The sequence below is a fragment of the Propithecus coquereli genome, unplaced genomic scaffold (assembly GCF_000956105.1).
Source record: "Propithecus coquereli isolate 6110/MARCELLA unplaced genomic scaffold, Pcoq_1.0 Scaffold148, whole genome shotgun sequence".
Lineage (NCBI taxonomy): Eukaryota > Metazoa > Chordata > Mammalia > Primates > Indriidae > Propithecus > Propithecus coquereli.
Genome location: NW_012139191.1, coordinates 5,297,042 through 5,324,152, shown reverse-complemented (window position 1 = coordinate 5,324,152; position 27,111 = coordinate 5,297,042). Strand labels below are relative to the sequence as shown.

Sequence of the window (27,111 nt, the reverse complement as noted above, 5' to 3'; positions counted from 1 at the left end):
CCCAGTGACACCTCCAGGAGGAGGTTCTGCCAGGAGTTGGCCCCAGGTCTTTGCCTCCTGGGCCGTTCTTAGCCTCTTCTGTACCTGATGGGTTTAGAGGTTGCCTGGCAGTTGGCACATGCACCGTAAGGGGGAAATCACAGCCGCCTGCTGAGAGCTGTGTTCGCTGCTGTAGGACCCCTGGGCTCAGTGGCAGTGGAGCCACCGGGTAGCTGTGAGTCCTGGGCACTCTCCTGGATGCCACCCCAATGGGTGTCTGAGTCTTTGAGCCTGTCCCATCGCTGGCCACAGTACTTACAACTGCGTGCCGCCCCCACCTGCTCGCTGTAACCCCTCGGGTGCCAGTGAGCCCCAGAATCCTTAAGTGTGGAGGAGTGTGGGGAAGAGGAGTGTGGGGAAGAGGAGTGGAAGGTCGGGCAGAGGACAGTGGGCAGCACTGCTGTTTGTTCTGGTGACAGGTAACCTTCACCTAGAAGGTTTCTAGTTCTTTCCAGATTTATCTTCTAAAAACTAACTGGTATGGAAATATTATAGTCTTGTAACTCTTTTTTTTTTTCTAGGTCATCTTGAACATTCCAAATACCTCCCATTACTCGATGCTGTTGATAAAATCAGGATGGCTTTGAACTCAGTAAGTGGTTAATTATTACCTCCCTGGCCTTTCCTTCCTTCCCTTGTCTGGTATCCCCACTGTGTGGTGATCAGCACTTGTCAGAGCGATGTGCAGAGATGTGTGGGCTGCAGGGGGCTAGCACATGGCAGCACACAGGTGAGTCCCGAAAGCCATTGCTAGTGGACAAAGTGGGTGATGCTCATTCTCGCCTTGACTCCTCCGGTCCTGCTCTGCAGGTGGGGTAGGGGTGGGCGGGACGAGGTGTGAGGACAGAGGAGGCAGGGCGGTGGTAAGAGGGAATAAAGGCCCAGGGAAGAGAGCCGCGTGGGCGGCCACTGGGGCCCGGCTTTCTGATAAACCAGGAAAAGTCTGGCTGATTGAGGCATTGGGCGGCCCATCCTTCCTTGGGGACAAACGCACTTATCTTTGTTCCCCTATTATCTGACCACTTCATCTTAAACTGAAATAAGAGCGTTTAGTAAAGAGTTTGAAAATTTTCCCAGATTCTGTATCCGGAAAACAGACCTTTGTTTTTCCTTTTATTTGTTACTGGTATTTATTTTTTCCCGGATCTGTCTTTAATTTTAAATCCATTGTGCAGGACTCTCAGGGTCATACTGGGTGGGACGGCGTGTTCCTAGATGGCTGAGATTGAGGCCCAGCACATGCCCACCTCGGTGCCTCTGGTACCCTCATTTAGATCAGAGATTACGTTCCATTTCCCTCTGTCCGCTGCCCTGGTTTAGAGTTACAGTCTCGGACTTTTGAAGGCTGCATTCGTGAGTTACTAAGCAGAGGTTGCCTCTGGAGCCTGCATTTGGTTGTTCCTTTACTTCCTGGAAGCCCCATTTAAACTTCTAAGGAGTCAGTGGCCTCTGCCCAGAATACCTGTCCTCTGAGAACAGCCTCACCGTCTCTGAGGTCAGCAAGAGATAAGAGGCAGAAATTAGAAAAAGTTTTGCATGGGGACCTTTAGACACAGATAAGAAGACAAATGTGGCCTCCCAGAGAGGCCCAGACAAGGGGCAATTGAGGGGCGTTGGAAACAAGGGGAAGATGGGGCCGGTGGGGTCCAGAGTGTCCTGTCGGGGGTGGCTCTTGAGAGGGGAGGCCTTGGGAAGGCAATTTGCAAGCAGGCTGAGGCGGGGCAGAAGGACATTCTAGGAAGACAGGCACCAGCCCAAAGACGGAGCTGAGGATAAAATGCCACACTGAGCATTTCCTTTCGCATTGATACGTGTGTACACTCTGACCCAGAAGCTCCTCTTAAAGGGCTGTAGCTGCAGGCATCCACACCCTTCGTCCAGACTTTGCGCTTGCTGTGCAAGGACGGTCACTGCAGCGGGACGGCCACAGCCCGCACTGTGAACCTCTGCAATGTCCGTCAAGAAGAGATGGCGAACGGTGGCTCACGCCTGTAATCCTAGCTCTCTGGGAGGCCGAGGCGGCCGGATTGTTTGAGCTCAGGAGTTCGAGACCAGCCTGAGCAAGAGCGAGACCCCGTCTCTACCAAAAATAGAAAGAAATTAATTGGACAGCTAAAAATATATAGAAAAAAAAAATTAGCCGGGCATGGTGGCGCATGCCTATAGTCCCAGCTACTCGGGAGGCTGAAGCAGTAGGATCGCTTGAGCCCAGGAGTCTGAGGTTGCTGTGAGCTAGGCTGACGCCACGGCACTCACTCTAGCCCAGGCAACACAGTGAGACTGTGTCTCAAAAAAAAAAAAAAAAAAGGAAGAGATGGCGAGTAAGTGAGGATGCGTCTCCTGTAAGAGAAGAGGACACAGAAAAGGAGTTTGCAGAATCACATGGAGAGAACAGGCCCGTTTCTTAGCTCAGGTTCTTTTCTGCAAAGTGGGCGCCTTCATGATACCTGTACCAGTCTCGGGGGCTATGTCAGGCTCCAAAGGGATTGTGAGTACAGAGGCCCCGTAGCATGTGTGTTCTCAAGCGTCAGCTGTTGTCATTCTCCTTAAAATTCTAGCATCTGTCGCTAGTCTGTAATTTTGCACCTTGATTCTCAGGAAGAGGCCTAGGGGAATTAAAGGTGCAGGTATTGGCTCGATCAGTTCTAGTCCCAGACTTCTACGCAATTTATTATTATTATTATTAATTTTTTACTAAATCTCAGCGTCTGCCACTTTTTTTTTAATGTCAAAGAATAAATAGTAAAAAGTAAAACAGAACACAGACAGTTGAAAATTCTGGTTAGTTTTTGTTCTAGATAAACTCAATCTTTGACATAATTATAGGTACCCCAGAAGGATCTGGAGTACTACTGTGACGTGATATGGGAATGTCATGTGAGAGTGTGTATTTAACCCTCTAGGGTAAGTAAGAGTTTCATGTGATTCGTCTTCTTTTCCACTGTTTAGGGGTCACCACAAGGTGCTGGACCTTACTACGAAAACCATGGATATCAACCGGAAAACCTCTACGCCCGACAGCCCCCCGTGGCTCCCAGCGTCTACCCTGCGTATCCGGTTCAGTACTACCCGGCCCCGGTTCCCCAGTACGCCCCGAGGGTTATAACCAACGATTCGACTCTCGCCATCCACACGCAGCCCAAATCCCCGTCGAGAACTGTGTGCACCTCAAGTAGGGCCCTCTTTGTGTTTATTTCCTATCACGACCCTGAGCTCCTGGGTCTGTCTTCCCGCGTGGGCTCTCTGCTCCCACCACCTCTGTCACCGGCTATCCTGGCCTGATCCTGCCCCTCTGTCTGCTGGAGCCCGTCTGTCTCAAGGTGGCTTTTCCTTCTCCTCCTGCTGGGTCAGAGCTGTCGCCGCCAGGTGTCCCTCCTGCCCAGGGCTTCTCCGGGGCCTCCGCTCTGCAAGACCTCCGTGTTCTGTTAACTCTCCCATGCAGCTCTGCTTTCCACACGGGCCTCTCTGTGTCGTTTCCTGCCTATGTGGCTTGTCGATGCTCCTCCTGAATAAATGGTAAGCTCCCAAGGGCAGAGATGAACTGTCCTGCCTTCCTTTGCTGTGTGTTCCCTGAACACAGCGGGTCATGTTTAGATGCTCCATGTTATTTTGTGTTCGAGGCATGACGTGGCTGGTGTGGTTGTGGCACAGAAGTATCTGTGACATCTCACCAGGCTTCATGGTCCTGTAGACAGCCCGAGCGGGGGTGGGGGTTTCTTTGCTGTCCCTTCTACCCAGTCTCTTTCTTGCCCGCCCTCATTCGTCACCTTTCTTTGCCATTTCATTTGTGTCCTGTCTCCCCGGACCCCTCCCCCGCCACCACCCCTCACCTTGTACCCCCTCCCAGGTTTTAATTCAGGCTCATTTCAGTGCTAAGACTTGCGAGGTGGAGCTAGTACAGCAACGACAGTACCAATGATCTGCTTGTTAATGTTTTTGTTTTATTTTGTGAAATTTGCATCCCTGTCTATGCAACTCACACAGTTGAAGGTTAATAAGGAAGTGGATTTCCATGTGCCACAGTGGATAGCAGTGCTCTGTGAAACTCTGTCTGCCCCTCCCAGACCTCTGTCTGCTCTTGACAAGGGCCGTGGCTCTGTTTCTGCCCTGCACTCGCCCCCTCACCCTTCACAGAGGGCTCTTCCGCCCCACTCCTCTTGCAACCTCCTGTCTCTCTGTCCCTGTGTTTCCTGCCCCGCCCTGATCCCTCCCTCCCATCATCCCTTCTCCTCCTCATTCTCTGCTTCTCTCTCCTCTTCATCCCGTGCCCCTGTGCCGCAGAGATGCCCGTCTTTGCACTGATGTCTTTCTGGAGGCGCTGGGTAGGTTGAGACCAGTGGTTCTCAATCAGGGGTGACTTTGATGCACACGGACATGTGGCAGCGTCTGGAGACAGTTCAGGTTTCATGAGTGGGGAAGGGTGCTTCTGGCTTCTCCCGGGTAGGTGCTGGGGCTGCAGCTAGACCTAACCCAGCAATGAGCAGCACAGACCCACGACAGAGAACTGTGAGGCCAAGATGTCAGCAGTGCCCAGGCTGAGAACGCCTGGTCAATTGCTTTCATAAGCAAAAGATATGACCTACGTGTGTGATTCTGGTTATAAAACTGCCCCATGAGCTCAAAAACAATTCAGTAATTTTACTGAACTTGCCTTGGCATTATTTTTAAGAACATGTTATTGGTGCATAATAAATAGAAAAGTATACATTTTGTAAGTGTAATGTTTGAACTATTTTCCAAGATATTTAGGTAGCACAAATTCAGAAGTTCCCCGTGGAAGTGTAAGGAACTTTTCTCTGGACTTAGTGTATCTATTTGCTTTGGTAACAGCCACAGAAGTTTTACATGTGCACAGGAATGAATACACATCTTAAAGTTTAGGCTTTGGAGAACGGAGGGTTAACAGTGTATCTGATGCAAACATCTGACTCTAGAAACCACTGTAGGACCTAGTCAACAACAGACTAAATGGGTAATGATTAAGGTAAATGAATAGTAAGTTGTAATTAAATTCCACAGTGGCACCAGGGCAAACCAGGGCCAAGTGAAGTCTGTACTGAGCACGCACTGATTACAAAATGTCTGTCCCCCCAAGGGTAAAACTGGGGGCTTCCCGCCAGAGCTGGGCAGATTGCCACACACTCAGTGCAAAGTTAAGGATGCCTGATTTAACAATCCTTACCTGGACAGGCAAGTTATCTTAGATAAAATGGCACACAGGGAAGTCACCTATTGAAGAAAATGACCTTGGTAATGGGTCAAAGAGGCCATTTGGAATTTCTACCGTGAACTGCACTGGCTCCCGCCTGCCACCTTAAGACACAGTCGTTGTAGCTGAGCTATGATGAAGTCGTGTGCTTGGGCAATTCTCAGACCAGTGGCCTCACCTGGGAGCCTGTTAGAAATGCAAATTCATGCCCGACCCCCACTGAATCAGAATGTCTGGTGATGGGAACCAGGTTCCCCAGGTAATCCTCAAGCCTGTTGCAGTTTGAGAAGGACTGCAGAATGATCAGAATGTGCTAACGAAATGAGACGCATGGCTGTGAGCCCTCTGCAGGGGGGGTCAGCTCTGGTCTCTCCAACTCCAGAAGCTGAGATTCTCACCCTGGTTGACTTCCGGAAGCACAGGTGTGCACGGGTGGGCAGCACCGGGCGGTCGCGCCACCTCTGCAGCCTTGGAGGGTCTGTTTAAGTGCCTTCTCCCTCTCTCTCCTCCACTTCTCCACCTTCCTTCCATGCAGGTCTCCCAGGAGCTCCCGGGCACAGGGCCGCTAGGGATCTGGGGCAGCAGGCACAGAGCTCTCCCTCCTCGGCCAGGAGTGGGCTGAGCCCAGTGTCGCTGGGCCAGATGTCTGACCCCGGAGTGCCTTCTGTGGCGTCTGGTGCTGTCTTCCGAACCTTGATGCAACTTTTGGCACACACCCTTTGGCCAACAATTCTATGTCTGTTTGTTTTGACTAGAGAAAATTGGTGACCTTTCCACATTCCTTTATTTTTAGCTGAAATGTGCCTAAACTCTGGGTCCAGTGTTTCTGCGCTCAGACCAAAGGGCCTCTGCCAGCATGTCGGGTAGAACTTACGGCAGAGATGGGAAGGTTCTAGAGCTGTCTCATACGGTAGCCGCTGGCCGCATGTGACTATTGAGCACTTGAATTTGCATCATTTTATTTAATTCCATCTAATTTTAATTAAAGTGCAGATAGCCACGTGTGGCTAGTGGCTGTCCAAACTGGACAGTGTGGATTGTTAAACACCCTTGAGTAAGACAATTTATTCTTCTGCCTTGAGTACCACTGGTAGGGTGATGATAGTTTGGGGGACATTATTATTATTTTGCTTATATTTGTAATTACCAAAATGAGATACTTTTCCTCTTTTAGCCCACTTTTCACATTAATCATCTCTGCCTATTTTAAGACTCTTTAGCGTGCTGTACTTTTTTTAAGAGGTTAACTTCGGGGCACTTTGCTTCAGATCATGGCTTTCTGCTTCTGTTTTCTAAAAAGCGTAAAGTTTAGTGCTATGGAACATGTAAAATCTCTCAGGACATGCTTTTTAAAATTAAAAGTCACATTTTTAAGGGCATACAAGATAATTATTTCTTAATATCGTATACTATAAAAACAGTGCATGGAATTTGAGAGCGTGACTTCTGACTCCGACCCAATGCTGTGTCCCCTCCTTCCTCCAGAGACCAAGAAAGCGCTGTGCATCACCGCGGCCCTGGGGGCCGTCCTCGTGGGAGGCGCGCTGGCCGCCGGCCTGGTCTGGAATTTCAGTAAGTGCCAGCGCCGGGCCCACTCGGGGCCGCGGCTCCTGCAGTCCCGCAGTCTGGGCACGTGTGGGCCGGGGAGGCCTTCAGGGCCCTCCCTGCAGTTTCTCTCCCGCAGAACAAGGCTGTCCTCTTCCTTCTCTTTGTTTGGTCACGGTGCTGCGCTGCGTGAGTAACGCTCTTGGCAGCAGCCAGTCTCGTCGTCCGGGTTGCTCTGTGTCCTCCCTCCTGATCTGTGGGTTGCCGAAGTCCCAAGCTCTTTCTGTAGTATTGACACACCGCAGGAGAAGGATTTAGAATTTGCCCAGCACTTTGGGTGCCAGGTGCCACCAGGCACTGTGAGCACAGGTTCCCCTGCCTTGGGGCCACACCTGGTCACCTGTGCCTCATGGCACAGCAGCGGCTGCGGGGGCCCGGCATGCCCCTCCCCTGCCACCTCCTGTAACTGAAGCCCGTGCCCTTCTGCTCAGCCGGGGGCGGTGCAGACTCGCTCCATTCGTGCGTCCCTGAAGTCACCTCTGTGTGGCGGAGAGGACGTGTGAGTGCTGTCCGAACCCAAACACTGAGCGGTCCTTCCCGTTGGCCCTGTGGAAGTGGCGCACCCCAGCCCTAAGTCCACGTACAGGTGCTGGTGGCAGGGACACATCTCCTCCTCATTAAAAACACGGGGGGGGAATGATTGCTTCTCGCTCGTGGGGCCAGAGAGTGGATGGGGCGACTCCGGGCGGGCTCCAGCCAGACGGGCGTCTCCCCGTTTCCTCTGCCAGTGGAGAGCAAGTGCGTGGACAACCAGATAGAGTGCGGCTCCTCCGGCACCTGCGTCAGCTCGGCTCACTGGTGCGACGGCGTATTGCACTGCCCCAGCGGGGAGGACGAGAACCAGTGCGGTGAGTGGGCCCCGCCTTGGGAAGGGACCGCTCTGCCCGGGGTGGGGGTGACCAGGCCAGGCCTGCGTCCAGCACGTGGACACATCACGTCACTGAATCCCGCCTCGAGGCTGAGCCCGGGGGCCCAGAGGGGCTGTGATCCTGGCGCCACGTAGCAGGTGAGGGCGCGCAGGTGGGCTCCCAGCTGCTGCTGCAGGACGCCAACTGAGACCAGCGAACTGTTTAAAATGGAAAGTGGGGGATGCACCGTGTCACCTCCCAAACATGCTGCCTTAAAGTTATATCGATTGTCACAGAGTGGGGCTTCTGTTTGCTTTTACTGTTTTCTATTGTTTATTTGCTTATTTTAATTGACCAGTAAACATTGCATATATTTATGGTGTACGACACGGTGCTTTGGTGTCTGCCTCGTGGAATGGCCACATCAGGCTGTTCACCATATGCATCACTTCATACACACACGTCTTATGTTGTGGTGAAAACACTTAAAATCTACTCTCTTAGCAATTTTCCAACATACGATACATTGTATTAACCGTGGTCACCATGACCTGATAGCTCTCTTGAACGCATTCCTCTCGCTTCACTGGAGTTTCGTGTCCTTTGACCAACATCTCAGTCCCCCGCCCGCCGCGGGGGTGCCCACTCTGCCGTCTGGTTTCTGCGAGTTTGGCTTTCTTGCACTCCACACGTGAGTGAGCATGTGCCTGTCTGTGCTTATTTCACGTGGCGCTGTGTCTTCCACGTTCAACCGTGTTGTCACAAATGACGGGATTCCCTTCCTCGTTAAGGCTGACCGGCGCTCCCTCGTGTGTGCACCGCAGTTTCTTTATCCGCTCCCCCCCTGGCGGGCACGGAGAATGGCGCCGTCTCCCAGCTATGCGACCAGTGCTGCCGTGAACACGGGGTGCGGGTGTCTCTTGAGCGTAGCTTCCTCGGGATACACGCAGGCGTGGGACTGCCGGACAACGTGGTGGTTCTGGTTTTAGCTTTTGAGGAACCTGCACGCTGTTTCCGTAGCGGCTGCGCTGTTTGCATTTCCCCCGATGGCGAGCCAGAGCTGCCCTTTGTCCACATCGCCAACACGCATCACCTTTGTCACCTTTGATCACAGCCATCCTAACAGGTATGAGGTGACATCTCATTGTGGGGTTGATTTCTATTTTTAGTTAATGTTTGAAGGCGGTTCCAAGGGTGGTGAGGTCGCTCTGACAGGGCGAATGGCACCTGCGCGTGAGAGCTGTGCTAGGAACCCCGGTCCCGGAGCTGAGCGCGCGGCGTGTTTGACCCGGCTCTGCAGCTGGCGCAGGGCGGCCTCTCGCTTCCTTCCCTTCCTCCCCCAGGACTTATTTTCCAACCACGACAACTCGTTCCAGGGCTGGGGACGCAGCACTGGGAGTGGCACGTGCGTTCACGTTTTGGTTCCCGCAAAGCACACTCTGACATGTTTACAGTAGAACTGTTTTTTCAAAAACATAGAAATTTCGGGATTGTAGAGTCAGAGGAATCACCAGCTCTCCCCGCCTCCCATCAAGTGCACTCCCAACTTCTTGGGGTTCTCTTCTCCCTCCCCTCCCCTCCCCTTCCCTTAGAGTTTCGCTCTGTCACCCAGGCTGGAGTGCAGTGGCGTCATCATAGCTCACAGCAGCCTCAAACTCCTGGACTCAAGCGATCCTCCTGCCTCAGCCTCACGAGCAGCTGAGGAGCTGGGACTATGGGTGCAGCACCCCACCTGGCTAATTTTTCTGTTTTTAGTAGAGACGGGGTCTCACTCTTGCTCAGATTGGTCTCTGAACTCCTGAGCTCAAGCGATCCTCCCGCCTCGGCCTCCCAGACTGCTAGGATTACAGGCGTGAGCCACCACGCCCGGCCTTGGGGTTTTCTTTAAAAACCACAAACCTCAGAGCTGGCTGAGAACACGAGAAAAAGGCAGTTTTCCACTTTATAGCAAACTTTCCTCTCCTAAGGGCCGCCCTGGGTGGGGATTGGTTTCCTGTTCCATCCTTACTGTCGGGTCCCAGCCACCTGTGTGAGACGTGCTGTTGGTCCTGGCTTTGGAATTGCCAGGGAGGAGGAAGGGTCCCCAGAGCTCGGTCCTGTGCCCACCGTGAGCAGCTGCACGTGGGCTCTCAATGCCTGCGTCCTGCCCTGAGAGCTGCCCCAGCGCAGCCTGGCTCCCAGAGGAGGGTTTGCACTTGGAAGTGACTCGTCATTGTTTAAAGTAGTCCTTTTGCTTTATTTTGGTGAGAATATATTCGTCACCATTTTCTTAAATAAAGTAGGGAGTTTTTAGGTTGAGTCGTGTGGTTAAGATAGTGATGTTTTCCTACGCACTTGTGAGCGGGTGTATAAACTCCAGCAGGGGTTCAAGTCCCGTGTGCCCTGATGTTCTCTTTCTTCCTAATATTTAAGTTGTATTTATTTAAATACCTTAACAGTTATACACCCAAATAAATTAAAATCCAAGAACAACAAAAAGGTACGCAATGAAAACTCTCCTCTCCGTCACTCTGCTCACGCACACACACACACACACACACACACAAGCACATGCATGCCCCACCCCACACATATACACCACACACACACAGCCCCTGTCAGCCCCTACCCCCACCCCATGCGCACACACCACACACATACACGCCCAGCTTTTCACCAACCAATCATGTTTCTTTCTCAGGGGCAACTAACATGAGTTGCTTCTCCTTCCAGAGAATTTTTGCATAAAAAAGGCAAATATGTGCATTCTTAATGCCCCCATTTCACTGTTTTACTATCCAGCTGATCTTCAGCACTGGCTGACACCCTGAAAATCAGTTCCTGTGGAGACATGAGCTCCTCTTCCTTTCCCCGCTGTGGCACTGTTACTGCGCCGTTCCCTTCCTGGGGGACATGTAGGATCTTTCCACCTTTGGCTACAAGATGCAACGCTCCAAGCATGCGAACGCTCAGTAGGAAAGGCTCCCAGCAGTAAAATTGCTGGGTCAGAGGGTTTAGGAATCTGTAATTTGATAGACCCTCCTCAATTTGGTTTTATCCAATTTCCACATTGATTATTCGTATAGAAGAAAACAGAAGAGCAATGACATTGTGTGTGTTTTCTATTATATATTAAAATAGGCATGTGGAGTGCTTTTAATTTGTCGGCCTTGTAGAATGGAAATTATAAAGAATGTTGCCCGTGCGTAGAAAACATTCAGGAATGTGTGCGGAGCTTTCTTTCCAAGGGTGTGTGTGTGTGTTTGTGTGTATTTTAACATCAGTGCCTTTTCTACGTCTATTGCTATCTTTTCTGTGTCGTTCTCAAAATCTCAAAAGAGAAACAAAAGAACTGACTCTAGTTAACAATACTGCACTGTGTACTTGAACTCTGCCAACAGGGTAGTTCTTAAGTATTCTCACCACAAAAAAGAGAAAATCTACCAAGAAGAAAACGGTAACTATGTGAGGTGACGTATATGTTAATCAGCTCGATTGTGGTGGGCAGTTCATGATGGACATATATCGAACCTCCTAAACATGTACAATTTTTATTTGTCAACTCTACCTTGATAAAGCCTGAAAAAATTCTTAATGCCGACCAAAAAAAAAAAAAAAAAGAACTGCTTGAGACCATTTCCAGCTCTCTGTGTGGCCAGGTGCCATCTCTTCCTAGTTGACATTTGAATGCAGATAGTTGGAAGGAAAAAAAAATCTCTAAAATTATCTACAAACCAAGAATGAAATGTCTACCTTACTCTCTACCATGTCACGGTGGCAGTTTTATTTTTAATTGTGGAAGCGTATTTAATTTCAGTTCCTTTAAAAAAATTAACATACAATATTTTTTAGAGTAGTTTTAGGTTTACAGAAAATTGAACGGATAGTGCGGAGTTCCACGTACCCGTCCCTGCACACAGTAACGTCTCGAATTAGAGTGTGTGGCATGTTCATTACAACTGAAGAAACAGTTGAATACATTGTTATTAACTAAAGCCCTCAGTCTACGTTCAAACTCGCTCTGTCTGTTGTCCGGTTCTGTGGGTTTTGACAAATGCATGATGTTGTATACCCGCTGCTATGATGTCATATAGCACAGTTCCACTGCCTTCAGATCTCTCGTGCACCTGTTTCTCCCGCTGGCCTTGGCTAGCAAGGATCTTTCTACTGCCTCCCTAGTTTTGCCCTTTGCAGAATGTCCTGGAGTTGCAATTATGGAGTATGTAGCTTCTTTCACTTAGTAATGAGCGTTTAAAGTTCCTGCAGGTCTTTTCGTGGCTTAAAGTGCATTTCTCTTTAGCACCGAATAATATTCCATTGTCTGGTGGTAGCAGTTTGTTTATCCATTCATGTAAGCCGTGGCCAGTCACACGTGGTATTGGACTCACTCATCACTGAAGCATTAGAAAATAATCAGACGTGTCCCATCATGGCCTGGAGGAAGGAGCCCACAGGTGTCAGGCTGTCCAGTGAGTCAGGGCCACGGCAGCAGGGGAGAAGTGAGGCGGAAGCATAACCAGGTCCTCGTTTTATGCGTTAAGCCACGTGTATCCGCCCAGACCACACAGCACTGTTTACGTGCTCTGGGCTTTGCATGAGTAAGTCACACCGAACACGTCATCTGGCAGCTCGCTCTCCTACGCAGCGCCGTTTTCAAGATCGTTCCTCTGAGTCCGCGATGCCCCGTAGGCTCCTGTTCTGTGACCATGCCACACGCGATGTATTCTCCTCCCCAACACAAAGTTCTCAAAATTGTGGGATGCGGTTACCTCTGGGGAGAGAGGGAAGGGATTCACATAGGGAGGAGCTTCAACTGTGTTTATAATGTCTTGTTTCTTTGAATAAAAGAGCTGAGGTCGTTTTGGCAAAACATACATTGCTTTAGAGGCATTTCGTGTCCCCGCAGTACCAGGGGACTCGGCGCGTCTCTGGGCCCTCCGCCGAGGTCCAGGATTTGGACGAGAGGAGGTCGACTTGTTGCTCAAAGTGATTGCTTAAAGAACGCTTTTGAAAAAGCCTTTTATCTTATTTATTTTTAAAAACAGCTTTATTGAGATATAATTCATATATCATAAAATTTATCCTTTTAAAGTAAATTTGGTGGTTTTTATATATTCACTGCAGTCAGTTTTGGAATATTTTCTTCATCTCATAAAGAAACCCCACATCCTTGAGCTCTTACCCCATATCTGTCCCCGTCCCCCCCGTCCTAAGCACCGACTGACCTTTCTGTCTGTGGATTTCCCGCTCCAGACACGTCCCACATGTGGGATCGTGCACTATGTGGGCCTTCGCGGCCGGCTCCCTTCACTGCGCACGATGCCGTCCGGGGTCACCGTGCAGCATGGTCAGAACTTCACTCCCTTCCGTGGCCGGGCGATGGTCTGTTGTGCATTTTGGATGCACCACACTTCGCTCCCTCATCCCTTGGTGGACGTTTGGGTTGTTTCCGCCTTTCGCCTCCCATGAATAGTGTTGCAATGACATTTGTGCAAGTTCGTGTCTGACTACCTGTTTTCAATTTTTTGTGTAAAGAGTCCATTTTTGAAGGGAAAACAGACTGGTGGCCTCCCTGTGTGCGGTCAGTGCCTTGAGAAGAGTGAACTGCACGTTGCCCCCGTGTGCAGAGCCTTGGTGTCCCGGGGGAGCGTGGGGTCCGCTGGTGGTTAGGACAACACAGGAAGGGACAAGTGCACGAAACTCACGGAGAATCTTCCTTCTTGTGCAGTTCGCCTCTACGGACCGAACTTCATCCTTCAGGTTTACTCATCGGAGAGGAAGTCCTGGCACCCCGTGTGCCAAGACAACTGGAGCGAGAGCTATGGGCAGGCAGCGTGCGAGGACCTGGGCTACAAGTGAGTACGGGCCTGCAGCCTGTAGGGGGGCGGCACGTCACGGTGACGGTGACGGCAGAAACACCAGAGAGATGCTCTTATTGCCTCCCGGTGGAAGCGCTAGCACGCAAATGCTGGGGACAGCTGTCCCCTTCCATAACTGGTCCCTGTAACCAGCAGGGAGAATTTGTTCTGCCGGAGCTGTGCCTGGCACATCGGCCCATGTCTGCTGACCATGGCTCACTGCCACCCTGCCCCGAGTCCCCCTTGGCCTCTAGAGACTCCTGGTTGCTCGGGAACACCCAGTGCCATGGTCACGGGTCAGGGGGTCAGGGGTGCAGGCTGGAGGTATTGGGGGCTCTTTTTCGTTTCTTTTTTTTTTTTTTTTTGAGTCAGTCTCTCTCTGTCGCCTGGGTTAGAGTGCAGTAGCTCACTGCAGACTCAAACTCCTGGGCTCAAGTAACCTTCCTGCCTCAGCCTCCCGAGTAGCTGGGACTACAGGCATGCGCCACCATGCCAGATAATTTTTCTATTTTTAGTAGAGACGGGGTCTCGCTCTTGCTCAGATTGGTCTTGAACTCCTGGCCTCAAGCGATCCTCCTGCTTCAGCCCCCACAGAGTGTTGGGATCCCAGGTGTGAATCTGGGGGGCTGGTGGCTCTTTTTCTGAGGTGCCTCTCAGCCTGGGCTGACCCCTTTGCCGCGCTGGGGGAGGGGAGCTGGGACTGGGGCAGAGGAGAGGAGGGCTGGTTGGGAGATCGGGGTGGCGGGGAAAAGTCCTGTGCTGCCTTCACTGCATTTGGGAGCCACTGAAGGCTTTTGAACAGGGGAGAGAATTGATCCGATTTATCCTTTAAAAAATTCATTCCTGCTTGCAGCTTGGAGGAAAGGTGGGCAGAGTTAAGAGGGAGTGTTCCTGGCAGGCTCGTGGGCATTGCTTAGGTAGACTGCAGCCCTCAGGCACTGGGAGAAAGGGTCATATTATCACTCCTCTTCTAGGGGTCTCTCCGTGTGATACCTGTGCAATTTTTGGGATTCTATATACATTTTCAAAATGAATTCCCACTTGGTAGGGAGTTGGCGTCTTAGCTGGTGAAATGCTGCACGATGCCGGCCCTCAACCGCAGGGTCGGATTACGTAGCGAAGCTTCCCTCTCAGTTCAGGAGGCTGCTGGAATTTTATAAGTGGGGACATTTTAATATCTGTACATTAGATTATAGGTATGTGTGATTACATACTTATACATCCTTCTTCTCATCATTTCTTTGTTCTGACCCAAACTAGATTGGAAATCTGACACTTCATGGTTATTGGATCAAAAATAGTTATAATTCAGTGTCACTTGGTTAGAACGTGTGATTTTGTTTTCCAAAATGCTAAGGTTTTTCCTCCTGTCCTGAACATCATACAAGAGAGGTATTACCATCTAGCTTAGGAATTATGCTTGCATATGACCTAACCATTATTGTAAATAAGATTTTCCATCTTTTTTAGGGATAGTTATTATTCTAGCCAAGGAATAGCAGATGACAGCGGGGCCACAAGCTTTATGAAACTGAACACAAGTGCCGGCAATGTCGATATCTATAAAAAACTGTACCACAGGTATGTGGCGATTTCTTTTTCTCTTTGAAAAATTGTGTAAGGAGACCTACTAGGAGGTCCCACAGGAATCTCGTCCTGAGTCTGATTTTTCCGAGCTGCAAGTGTGATCTGGGGAGTTTGGCGCTGGGCGGAGACTGGAGCCCGACCGGGACCGGTGACTCTGTGCAGATCTGGGTTTACTTGCAGGAAGTGGATTTGGTGGATTTGGCATTTTGTTCTCAGTTGCCGTCTGCCCTCGTTGGGGGAAAACATCGCAAACTTGAGAACCATCTTTATTTATTTCTCTTCCATCTCTGGACACTAGGGATGTACCTGCTATGTCAGGGTGTGGCCCTCGGAACCCAAGAGAACATCTCGGGCCCCACCTGGGGTGACCAGCTCATCCTGGCTTGCCGGGGACTTTGCTGGTTTCAGCACTGCAAGACTGCTTCCCAGGAATCCGCTCCATTCCAGGCAGCTGGGATGGGTGGTCCCCGGAGTCCCAACCCACGAGCGGCAGTGTCAGAGGCCATGCCAGGGGTGCGCAGCGTTTGGGGGGCCTGGGAGTGAGTGGCTAGTGCGATTCGGCAAACTTTTCCTACGCCTCGAAGCTGACTTTTGGTCCTGGGCAGGTCACAGTATGTCCAGTGGGTGGGAATAAACCCAAGCCAAGGTCACGTGATTGCTGGCTGAACTGGCCAGGAGGGTGGAAGAGGGGCTGGACCTAGGCTACTCATTCTGCTCTGCACGTGTTTAAAATGTCTGCAGTCTTCCTAGAGCGTTGCCATTACCTGAGTGGTTTCCAATGTCAAAGACACACAGTGTCCTTTGTGCCGGAGCTTCCTCACCTCCCAGGTCTGGGTGCTCATCCCCAGGTGCTGGCACACCTTCCTGCTGGCCAGGGGCCAGGTGCGCCTCTTAGCACCGCCCCACCTTTCCTCTGAGTGGGCGGCTGGGGGCAGGTTTGCATTCCTGGTGGCTGCGGCTGAGGTGTCTGAGGGGCTGACTTCCGCAGCCTGGCTCTCCCTGGGAATGCGACAGGACCAGCCAGGTGTACCCATCCAAACAGCCGGGCTGTGGTCTGCCTGCTGAGAAGCTAAGCACGGCTGCCTGGGCGCTTTACAAATGCAGAGTGGCTCTTTGTCTTCCTTGGTTGCAGGACATGGGGGCGGGGGAGGGGGAGGGGAGGCTGCCACCCTTGGCAGGAGCCTTGGGAACACAGGGTGGCTGGAGGGTTTGGAAGAAAGAAGAGAAGGTCATTGTCTGGTATTGGGCTACGTGGCAGGCGGTGGGGGGGACTTCCTCTTTTCCTTCTGGAGTTGCCCTTTGATACTGAGGCCCCAGGCTGCGGTGAAAACTGGGGGGTGTCGGATATGCTGGTGGCTACGCAGTGTGGACCTTAGGATTCTTAGAAAACATCTTCTTTTAAAGGGAGCTCGTCTTTGCTTGGCATTGGCAGTGCCTCGGAGCCGAAGTCCACCAGGAACACATCTGTAGTCACCGGGGGACCTGCGGTGTCTCAGTAACAGGGTGTCAGGAAGGACCTGTTGTAGGACCTGGGCTCGTGTTAGGTAGTTTGGGAGAGGTTCAAGGAAGTGGGGCTTTGCTGGGGTTACACACTGTCCGGAAACGGCGGTAATTCGGTAATTCTGTGGTCGCTGCCGTATTTTTTTTTCTAGAAGGCGGTTGGAATGAAGCCAGGCTGAGGCTGTGGGTGGTAAAGAAGCGTCTGTCTGTCACTCAAGTTGGCCGGGATGGGACAGGATGGGAGACTTTTGGGCAAGGTTCCTCTCTGCCTGTTCAGGCGCGATTTCAGAGCAGGCCTGTTTGTGTCTTGCTCATCTCGGTTGCAGCGTGGCCTCGGCTGATGTTGACGCTCGGTGCCGTGGTTTGTGCTCCGTAGAACACACGGCCAGCCGCCCGTGCCAGGCCAGCTCTGCGTGCCCGGGCTGCCTCTTAGCTTCTCAGGACGCAGGGGAAATCCACCGTAGGACCGAGTGCATCAGTTACTCCTCTTGCATCCCTGACCTGGGATGTCTGGCTCCCAAATGAATAACTCGCATTTTTCCTCTGCGCCCAGGCAAATTGTCGGTCATGTTGCTTTCCATGCCGTAAATGTAAAGCAGTCAAGTTTCCAGATGCTTACAAAATTAGAGGATGATTTTACGTTCCAAGAATAAAAATAAAAACTAACCTTATTGCATGCCTACCCTCACAAGCACCCTATGAGTTGGTACAATTATGATCCCATTTTACTGATGGGGGAAAGTAGGCACAGAGAGGTTAAGTAACTTGCCCAAGGCCACACAGCTGGGATTTAGCTGGGAACTTTAACCCGGTGTCTGCCCTTTGCCACTGCCCCGTGTAGATCTGCTCACCTCGCTGGAGTCTTGGTAGTGGCTCCTTCCCTGTCTGGGAGACAGGAGAGAGCGCTGGAAACGAATATCCACTTCTGGGTATTTGTGAGTTGGGCATCTCCTCGTTTGTTATATTGACCAGACTTTCCCCTCTTCCCGCCCAGTGACTCCTGTCCTTCAAAAGCCGTGGTGTCTTTGCGCTGCATCGGTGAGTGCCGCTCCACCTCCCTGCTAACATCTCTGGGAAGCAATCTTCGCCTCGGGGAGGTGTCCCTCTGTGTCCTTGGGGTGTGCTGAGGGAAGAACGTGCCCGGGGCCTCTGCTCTGTCCGAGGAGCTCCTGTTTACGTTCCGATGCGCTCTCAAGGCCTTCACTCGGGTCCCAGAGGCGTCTGCTGAGGACAGGCCGGCTCGAGACACGGACAAGGCCCTGTTCTTTGTGCCCCTGGGCTGGGGGCCTGGTGGGGCTCCTTCCCCAGGAAGTGACCGGGTGGCTCAGCCAGCCCTGGACGCTGCCCTGTGGTGGACTTGAACCAACATCCAGGTGTGACCACCTGGTGCTTAGCCGCTGCCAGATGTGAGGGGGCAGGGGGAGGGGTGAGCGAGGGGGGAGGGGTGAGTGATGACCCCTCACTCACCCTTCACTCACCCAGCCCCTCAGTTACCCCTCACTCCAATGCTCCCTCACCCCCTCACTTCCTCCCTTACCCCCTCACTTCCTCCCTTACTCATCCCCTCACCCCGTCCCTTACTCGCCCCTTCACCCCCTAACCCCTCACCCCTTCACCCCTCACCCCCTCACCCCTTCGCCCCCTTACTCCCTCGCCCCTCCCTCACTGCTTACTCACTCGCTCCCAGCCTGGCCCCCCATCTTCCTTTTCTGTAGCGAGGAATCTTGGGGGCACCATCGGTGTCTCCAGGACCCGCCCCCCGGGTAGCGGGAGACCCCGCAGAGTCTCGGAGTGCCTGCAGGGCCTGGGCGGCTGCAGGAGTGGCCTTGCCCAGCCAGTCCTCCCAGTCAGGCTCCAGCAAAGGGGATGCGAGGCCCAGCAGCCCAGCAGCCCGGGAGCCCTGGGGAGGGTGGCACCCTGGTGGCACCTGGGCGGGGCTGGGTGTGTCACTGTGGCTCGTTGCTGGTCTCAGGGGCCCGCTGGCCTTTGCTTGTCGCCCTCAGAGTGCGGGACCACCTCGAACGTGAGCCGCCAGAGCAGGATCGTGGGGGGCTCGGGCGCCGCCCTGGGGGACTGGCCCTGGCAGGTGAGCCTGCACGTGCAGAACGTCCACGTGTGCGGAGGCTCCATCATCACGGCCGAGTGGATCGTGACGGCCGCCCACTGCGTGGAACAGTAGGTCCTCCTGTGCGGCCGGTGGGGGCGGCGGGGGCTGGGGCCCCCCCTGCTGCCCTGTGACCTTTCGAAGCCCCAGGGTCTTTGTGCACAAATGGGGGAGTAAAGGCACCTGCTCGGGCACCGCTGGGAGGCCGGGCGAGCCGACACCCGGATGTGAGGCCACATCCATCCCTCAGCAGTGTGTCCCGAGCGTGCCCTGCACACGGGGCGCGGGGCGCTGGCGTGCGGCCTGGCGGGAAGTGCCTAGCGGTACTGCTGCGACCAGGGCTCCTTCTGCCGGCTCTGTCCTGCCCCTGCGAGAAACCCTCGTCCCCTTGAGAGCTTCTCTCTCCTGGCTGCTGGTCCTGGGAGAGGGCATGCTCAGACACGCCAGGGACTTCACGCTGTCCTGCTGGAAGGTTCTTTGGGGCTAAGCATCCTCGGCCATGGCATTGTCCATGCAGACGGTTAGGGCGCGGTGAGGGTGGCTGCGACTCATAGTGGTAGCTTTTGTGGGAGATACATCTCTCCTCTGCCTTTTGCTTAAACACGTAGTTTTTTGGGTCACATGCCTGGTTTTGAGGAAGGCTCACTCAGCAGACCTGCTTTTCTGCCAGATGTGAGGGAGGGGGGAGGAGGGAGAGGGAAGGGGAGAGTGAGGGAGGGGCTGAGGGGGTGAGCGATGACCCCTCACTCACCCCTCACTCACCCAGACCCTCAGTTACCCCTGCCTTGGAGAGGCTCAGCCTGGCGTGACTCCTGGCCCAGCCACTGACGGCTCTGTGGAGGTGGAGGGTGCACAGGTCACCACCGAAGAGAGTCCCCTCTTCCTTCCCTTCACACCTCGGGCCCAGCATCCTTTAGCAGTCGGGATTCTCTTAAAAGGGAAACACCTAGGTAAAGGGAACACTTCGACTGATACTAGCCCTCGAGCCTGTTCATCGGTACACATTTATTAAGCATCTACTGTGCGCCAGGAAATGCTCTGGTGTATAAACACAGGGAGGACCCAGTCCTGCTAGAAATGGTATTTGAAACGTCAGGGGCGGTCTTGGCCCAATTTGTAGGCTGGTGCAGGGGAACCAGGAGGAGGAGCAGGTTCTTCAAGGTGCAAAAAGAGCACAAAGAGGGCAGGGGTGGGGCGGACGGGGCCCCTGTGCCAGAGCCTGGCCGGATGGCTTTGGCGCCTCCCCTCAGCTCTGGGGATCTGGGCTCCAGCTCACATTTTTGAAGTTCATCAGTTGAGCGTTTTGTGTCTGTGGCTCTGAGATGCTGAGCGTTGCTCATCCATATCTCCCAGACCTCTGGACAACGCACGGTACTGGACGGTGTACGCAGGCATTCTGAGACAGTCTTTCATGTTCTATGGAAGTGGAAACCAAGTGGAAAAAGTGATTTCTCATCCAAATTATGATTCCAAGACCAAGAACAATGACATTGCACTTATGAAGTTGCAGACGCCTCTGACTTTTAATGGTACGTGTGGCTCTGTGATGCGCGACTTGGCCAGATCTTAAGGAAATGTCGACTGGGGATAAAACCCGTGCTGAGCTAAATGGAAGGGCGGCATGTGCGTGGCGTGATGGTGGCGCGCGGCGGGTGGCCAGCTGAAGAGGCGTGTGGAGGGAGGCGCAGCCCCATGTCTGCTCTCCACCGTGTGGTGATGACAGCTCAAGCCACAGGCAAAATCTAGAATGCGGGCTCTCCGCCGCGGCGCTCTTGATGTTGGGGCCGGGCAGTTCTTCGCGGAGGGCTGTCCTGGGCGTGGCAGGACATGCAGCCACATCGCTGGCCTCTGCCACTGGATGGCTCAGTGGCTCCCGTAGCTGTGACAAGCAAAGTTGTCTCCAGACATTGCCAGATGTCCCCTGAGTGGCAAAGATGCCTCCAGTTGACCACGACTGGTCTATCATTTGTAAAGATAATTTATTTATTTTTTAAATATACATTCTGAAAGCAAAATGATTAATTTAAAACAAATGTGCTTTCCCTTACCTTCTTATTCGGCCACTGCCCTGGTCTGTCCCAGGGTCCAGGAGGCCCTAGCCCCATGTGGGTATAGAAGCCAAACCTTGCCCCTACCGAGCTGTTTGTATTTACGTCGGCAAACGGTTCAGGCAGAGACGAGCCAAAGCTCGAGGGACAAGCTGGTGCCACTGGCTTTTTGGCCATTGACCCCCAAGTGTCTCTCCCACCCTCTGTCACTCAGAGACATCGTGAATTTTTAGAAGCAGAGCTAGCAAATAATCCCACTTATAAGTAGCATGAGCTCTTGCCTGCTGGAAGGAGGGCTGGAGGGGCAGAAGTGACAGTGCCATGACACACGGGGGTCCTGGGTCCTCCGGGCAGGGTGGCGGTGGTGCCAGGCCCAGCGGGTTGCTGGTGGGGAAGGGCCAGGCGGAGACCATGACTGAGGCCTTCAGTGAGACCGGCCTGGCTCACGGTGTTTTCTCCTCCTGAAACAGACAGAGTGAAGCCAGTGTGCCTGCCCAACCCGGGCTTGATGCTGGCGCTGAACCAGTCCTGCTGGATTTCCGGGTGGGGGGCCACGGAGGAGAAAGGTAAGGCCACGACAGAATGCCGGGTTTGGAAGTGGGAGGTCCGGGTTTTATCCTGGTTCTCCTACTCAATGACTGGATAACTTTGGGCAATTCCCCAGTCCTTATGCCTCAATTTCTCCACCTGCTACATGGGAAAACTGGTACCCACCCTCCTTGGCACACTGCATTCTCACTAAGATCAAACGGAGCAATGTGTGGGAACAGCTTTTTGAAGCATAAGGGCCACATAAATGTGAGAGGTATAGTGTCCCCCGTGTTTGTGCCCTCCGTAACTAAGGGCAACCTGGAAGTCCCACTAGGTCCTTCTGTGGCTGAGTGACAGTGGGCTTGGCGAGGGTGGGCCCCTGTCACCTGTCGTGGCCACCTGTACTCCACCGAAGCCTTTGTCCTTCTGCGGTGGCAGACAGGAGCAGGAACCGGACTGCTGCGTGGGCTGCCCGCCCCGCTGGCTGTAACTTGCCCTCCGCCCAGGGAGGGTTTCCAATGAAGGGAGCCGGCTGTTTTGTACGTACAGAGGGTTGCAAGCGCTTAGTGGTACAAAGGTCCATCTTATATATTGTTTGCATCCTTCTAAGAAGCATTTAGACCACATGTAAAACAAACCTTTTAAAACAAGGGAAAAGGTACAAGGGTTGGGTGATTTAGGGGGTTACTGGGGAGAGTTGGGGGCCGCCCTGGCATCTTGTCTGCAGGAAGGTACAGCAGGTGGGCTGCACAGCCGGGCACGGCCTCGTGGCGTCTACGACCAAAGGGAGCATCAGGAAATATTAGCGGCACACCTAGTACGGGCTGGGTGCTGCTTGGGTGCTGGGAATGCAGCACTGAACAGAACAGACAGACATTCTGCCCTTGGGGACGTCACGTCACCAGTGGTGTCCGGGCAGGCGTGGTCAGACAGCCAGGGAGACAACTGAACCAGGTGCTTCCAGATGGCGGAGGGCGGTGATAGCACGGGACCAGCTCTTTTGAAGGGGTGATCAGAGAAGGCTTCTTGGAAGAGGTGGCGTTTGAGCCTGAATTTGACCTGAATGGCAAGCATGGGGAAGAACAGCAGGGCCAGTAATCAGGGGGTCCAGGACGCGGGCTCGGGCCAGATTACGTAGGCTCACAGGCTATGGTGAGGACACCGGCTTCTCTTCCACGCGAGACAGGGAGTCTTACATAGGGCAGTGCCGTGATCTGACACTGTGTGGGGCATCACGGGAAGGGAGGGGCAAGAGGAGGTGAGGATGATGGTGACAAGGCCATTGCCGTGGTCCCCTGGGACATGATGATGGCTCAGAGCAAGGTGGGGCGTGGATGTGGAGAGACGAGGGTGCCTTTGGGCTAGAGCCAGCAGCCTTGTTGCTGGGCTGAATGTCAGCAGGGGAGAGTGAGAAGTCAGTGGCAGGAGGTGGCTTCCTGCCGTGTGGCCGGAGCCTCAGGGCTGGTGGCGCCAATCCCAAGCCAGGGAGATCGGGGGGTAAGAATTTGGGTGGGGAGGTGTGACGCGGGGCTCTGTCTTTGCACGCTAAGCCCGCGGTGCTCGGAAGACACGCCCGTGGCGGTGGAAGGTGGGGGGAGGCAGAGACAGCAGGTGCGGGCCGTGTCCCGGAAGCTCTAACACCCAGGGAGCCGAGAGGCGGCAGTCTGGCAGGTTGTGTGGGCTCACGAGTCCCCACGTGTCTGGGAACAGTCCGGTGAGGAGCAGGTGGCGAATGGGGAAAATCGGTTCCGGGGATGATCCCAGACACTAAGGGAGTCCTGTGGCTCCAGAGGTAGAAAGTTCTCTTCCCTGAAGCTGGACCCCAGCTCTGCCTTCGACCCGGGCCAGCAAGGACAGTCCAGGTTCCCCAGGAGGGGGCCTGGTGGCCTGGTGTCAGGAAGGGCGCAGGGAGGGAGGAGAGAGGGACGTAGGCACGTGACCATGTACAGCGCCTGTGGTGGTCCTGGGGAGGGGAAGCCACGCTTCTGGGAGAGCTGCTGGCAGCACCGAGAGCTCCACGAATCGCCCTGTCCTTAGGGAAGACCTCAGACACGCTGAACGCGGCCATGGTGCAGCTCATCGAGCCCTCGACGTGCAACAGCAAATACGTCTACAATAACCTGGTCACGTCAGCCATGATCTGTGCAGGGTATCTGCAGGGGACTGTCGATTCCTGCCAGGTAATTGCAGCTTTCCGTGCAACCTTTGGGCCTTCCCAGCTCCTGTGGATTCACCTGGGAGAGACAGGGCTTCCCCAGGCCATTGGAGCCTCTCTGGCGACACGCAGCCCGCTCAGGGGCAGCCGTGGGAAGTGACGCTGTTAATAGCGTGAAAGCTTCGGGTGGCAGAAGCAAGTGCTACCAAGGAATCCCGCATGCCGCGCTCCCTCTGGAAACTCATATTTGGTAAAAGTGTCACTGGAACGGAAATAAGTATTTTGACTATTTTAAACTACGAGCAGCAATTTATTTAGTAATTATTGGCTGGTATAGACTAAAATTCACGGCTGGCGTAGTCTCTTTTGGGGATGGTATCTCTGTTACCCTCACCCCTCCAGGCACGGCCAGTGATCGGGACTTGATTTTCTGCTCTTGGTAACTTGCTCTGTCCCCCAGGGTGACAGTGGAGGGCCTCTGGTCACTTCGAAGAACGGCGTCTGGTGGTTGATCGGGGACACCAGCTGGGGCTCCGGCTGTGCCCAGCCTAACAGACCAGGAGTGTACGGGAACGTGACAGTGTTCGCAGACTGGATTTATCGACAAATGAAGGTAACTTGCCCATCCTCCGTCAGACCGGGTCCCCTGATTCCTCGAGCCAAGCCAGAGCTCTGCTAGGCGTGGTTCCACGGCCAGAAGCTGGCCGCTGACAGCGGGAGCATGAAGCAAAGCCTGCCTCCCACGGCCAAGGGTCTGCCGTGAGGGTCCCCTTCCCCACGCCCCTGGTGCCTGCCCATCGCCGCTGACTGGCATCCTCTGCACGGTGCCCCTGGTGCGTGGATGACAAAGTCTGGGGCTCAGCTTGCAGGAATCTCTCTTGCACTCTGCTGGCTACACTTCGTCCTGGCTCTGCGACTCGCTTATCCCACCCAGCCGTCACCACACCAAGCCCTGGCGGTGGGCAGAGAGCAGAGGGCAGTGCTGTGCCCGTGCCGCAGCCTCTCTGGGGCTACCGAGTGGGCCTGGGCCGTCCCCAGCGCAGATGTGGAGAAGCAGCTGGAGTTCTGTGGCCCCCCAGACTCCGGTACAGGGAAGGTTGTGAAGGGAAGGACGACCCAGGTTCCCTGCAATGCTGCCCTCCGGGGTGCCCGGCCCGACTCGGACTGCTCATGGCAGCCCTGGCCTCGGGCACTGCCACCATCTGGGGAGACAACCAGATCTCCCGTCCCAGGGGCCTGGGGAACTGCGGTCTTCCCAGTTTCTGCATTGTCTAGGGCCAGGCTGCTGGTGAAAGAAAACCTGTTTTGTCTCCTCTCAAGTCTCCCAAGGTGTCCGGTCTGTTGCAGGAGAGGCAGAACCTGGGGGATGGCCCCATAAGGCCCGACCCGTGTCTCCCTCAAATGATACCCAGGGCCCAGGGCCTTCACAGGACTGTGGGCCGGCTGTCCTTGCCTGGCAGAGGGCACAGCACTGGAAATAGAAAACCCCAGCTGTCCTGCTGGGGGGTGGGGGATGGCAGGAGGGAAATTGGTGGGGCTGGAGGGGACCAGAGGGGACGGTCGGCCAGGCCAAGGTGGATTCTCTCCAGGATGGAGACAGAGAAGAGCAGGGTGTGCGTAGGGCCGCAGGTGGGTCAGCGTGGCCGGCCTGGGGACAGAAAGGGCTGAGGCAGGAGGGCGTCTGGGAGGAGGCCAGGGCTCTGCTAATGAAACACCAGGGTCAGTTCCCCGGACGTAGCCGTGTCCCAGCTGCACTGAGCCGCAGGCACCACTCACACCAGCCTGTGCCCCTCTGCACTGTCCACCCAGAGCCCCTGCCCCGCCGTCCCAGCCTGACTCTGGCCGACGGCGGGGAAAAACGATCCCTTTGTGCCATTAAACTGGCTTATTTGCTTTATAAGTGCTTCATGTCGATCTAGAGAGAAAACAATACTTTTCTACTTTTGTTTGTCTTAAGAAAATAACATTTGGTTTTTGTTTTTCTTTCCTGTTTGAACAGGCAGACAGCTAATCCTCGTGGCCTTTGTCCCTGACATCGTTGCACAAGAAAACGGAGGGGCTGGCTTTGATTCCCTGTGCATGATTTATTTTTAGAGATGATTCAAAGGTCCTTTCATTTTTATTAAATAGTGAACTTGCCTGACTTGGGCACTCTCTGCCATTCTGCGCAGGCTGCAGTGGCTCCCCTGGCCCTGGGCCCATTCCCTCTGACCCCTTGTCCAGAAGGGGTGACAGCCCGGCTGGGTGTGGGCACCAGCGGCCAGACACGGAGGAGTGGGGTGGAGACTGCCCTGTTGGGACCTTCCTTCGGAGCCCATTCCGGGGGCTGCTTTTGGGTGAGCAGGGAGCTGTCACCTCTCAGCTGCTGGACGGCTTGAGTTGGAAAAGGGGACAGACACCTGCATAGCCCCACGGCCTGGCTCTCCACAAGGGGTTTTTGGCAGTCATTTGTAGTGCCTTCTTAGCAGCCCCTGAGGGTGTCTACAAATACAGGGACCGGCCCTTCCTTCGTGGGTGGCGACGTGCTACTCACTTGTGAGGGCAAGAGAAACCTTCCTTTCCCCTCCTTGCGGGAGTGGGAGTGTAGACGGCCCGCGGTGCAAGGGAAGCGGCTACAGAGGCGGCTGCCGGTGCAGGTCTCCACCTGCATGTCCTGGGCTCCTCGGAGGAAGTCCCCACAGTCCCGCTCTGGCCCCCTTGCAGAGTGCGCACGACCCTTGGTCCTGGCAGTGGGGCCGAGCCGGGCACCACGCTGAGCCTCTCCACCCCCGAATCACTGGCAGTCGAGGTCTCCTGGGGCAATCAGGGGTGTGTGGTTTAGGATACGCTGTCTCCTTGTCACGTTTGTACGTGTTGCTACCTCAGTGCTGGGATCTTGGCTTCTGACGCCTCCAAGAAGTTCAGGCACTTGCTCTTTGAGACTGCTGTCGTCCTGACCAAGGACGTGCCGTGGTGCACTTGGGTGACCGTCGCAGAATGATGGGCTCCTGCCTTAACGCTCTGGAAACCAACGTGCTGAAGAAAAGAGCCCATGCTGGCGACGGAGAAGAGAAGGACATTTCGTTTTGGACTTCCCGTTGGCCCTTCCGACACCGAGGGTTCCGCAGGGGTGGGGGGGTCCCTCTCGTGTCACCAGATGTTTTGCCGTGAGCGCTACTCCACCGTGGTCCTGCCTCCTTTCCACACACACTGGTTTTCAAGAAGGAAATGAATGATTCTCCTGCTAGGACCTAACCTCGAAATAGAACCCCAGCCAGGGGACGCTTCTGTGCCACGCGCCTCTGGGAGCGGCGTCCCCAGGGGCCTGGGACAGCACCGCGAGGCGTCTGCTCCCCGAGCCAGATAGTACACAGCCTCGTAAGGTGACAACATCTCCCTCCTCTACTGTTCCTTTTTATTTATGTGACCAACAGTTTGTCTTCTCTTTTGTATCTTTTTTAAATTGTAAAATTCAATTGTGAAATTGAATATCATGCAAATAAATTATACGGTTTTTTCCACACGTATATCGCGTCTTCGGAGCTCTGCCTGGCGCTGGGCCAGCCCGCGCGTGCTCGTGAGGGCGGATGTGGAGGCCGCTCCGCGTGGCCGGGCGAGGGGTGCGCTGGCCAGAGCTCCCAGGCAGGGCCGGGCGCTCCTCCGGTTGGG

General features: G+C 54.1%; 1 protein-coding gene across 1 annotated transcript in view; it reads left to right on the top strand.

The window, feature by feature from the left end:
• The window catches only part of TMPRSS2 (transmembrane protease, serine 2), a 35,935-nt gene extending 9,098 nt beyond the window's left edge, over positions 1-26,837 (top strand). Inside the window, exons 2-14 of the mRNA XM_012640067.1 lie at positions 561-631; positions 2,989-3,211; positions 6,734-6,820; positions 7,582-7,701; positions 13,409-13,535; positions 15,009-15,119; positions 17,620-17,663; positions 18,629-18,800; positions 20,083-20,258; positions 21,248-21,343; positions 23,346-23,488; positions 23,924-24,076; positions 25,463-26,837. Of these exons, the coding sequence (XP_012495521.1) occupies positions 617-631; positions 2,989-3,211; positions 6,734-6,820; positions 7,582-7,701; positions 13,409-13,535; positions 15,009-15,119; positions 17,620-17,663; positions 18,629-18,800; positions 20,083-20,258; positions 21,248-21,343; positions 23,346-23,488; positions 23,924-24,076; positions 25,463-25,474 (1,479 nt within the window). The 5' untranslated portion in view covers positions 561-616 and the 3' untranslated portion in view covers positions 25,475-26,837. The remainder of the gene's footprint in view (positions 1-560; positions 632-2,988; positions 3,212-6,733; positions 6,821-7,581; positions 7,702-13,408; positions 13,536-15,008; positions 15,120-17,619; positions 17,664-18,628; positions 18,801-20,082; positions 20,259-21,247; positions 21,344-23,345; positions 23,489-23,923; positions 24,077-25,462) is intronic.
• The last annotated feature ends 274 nt before the right edge of the window (positions 26,838-27,111 follow it).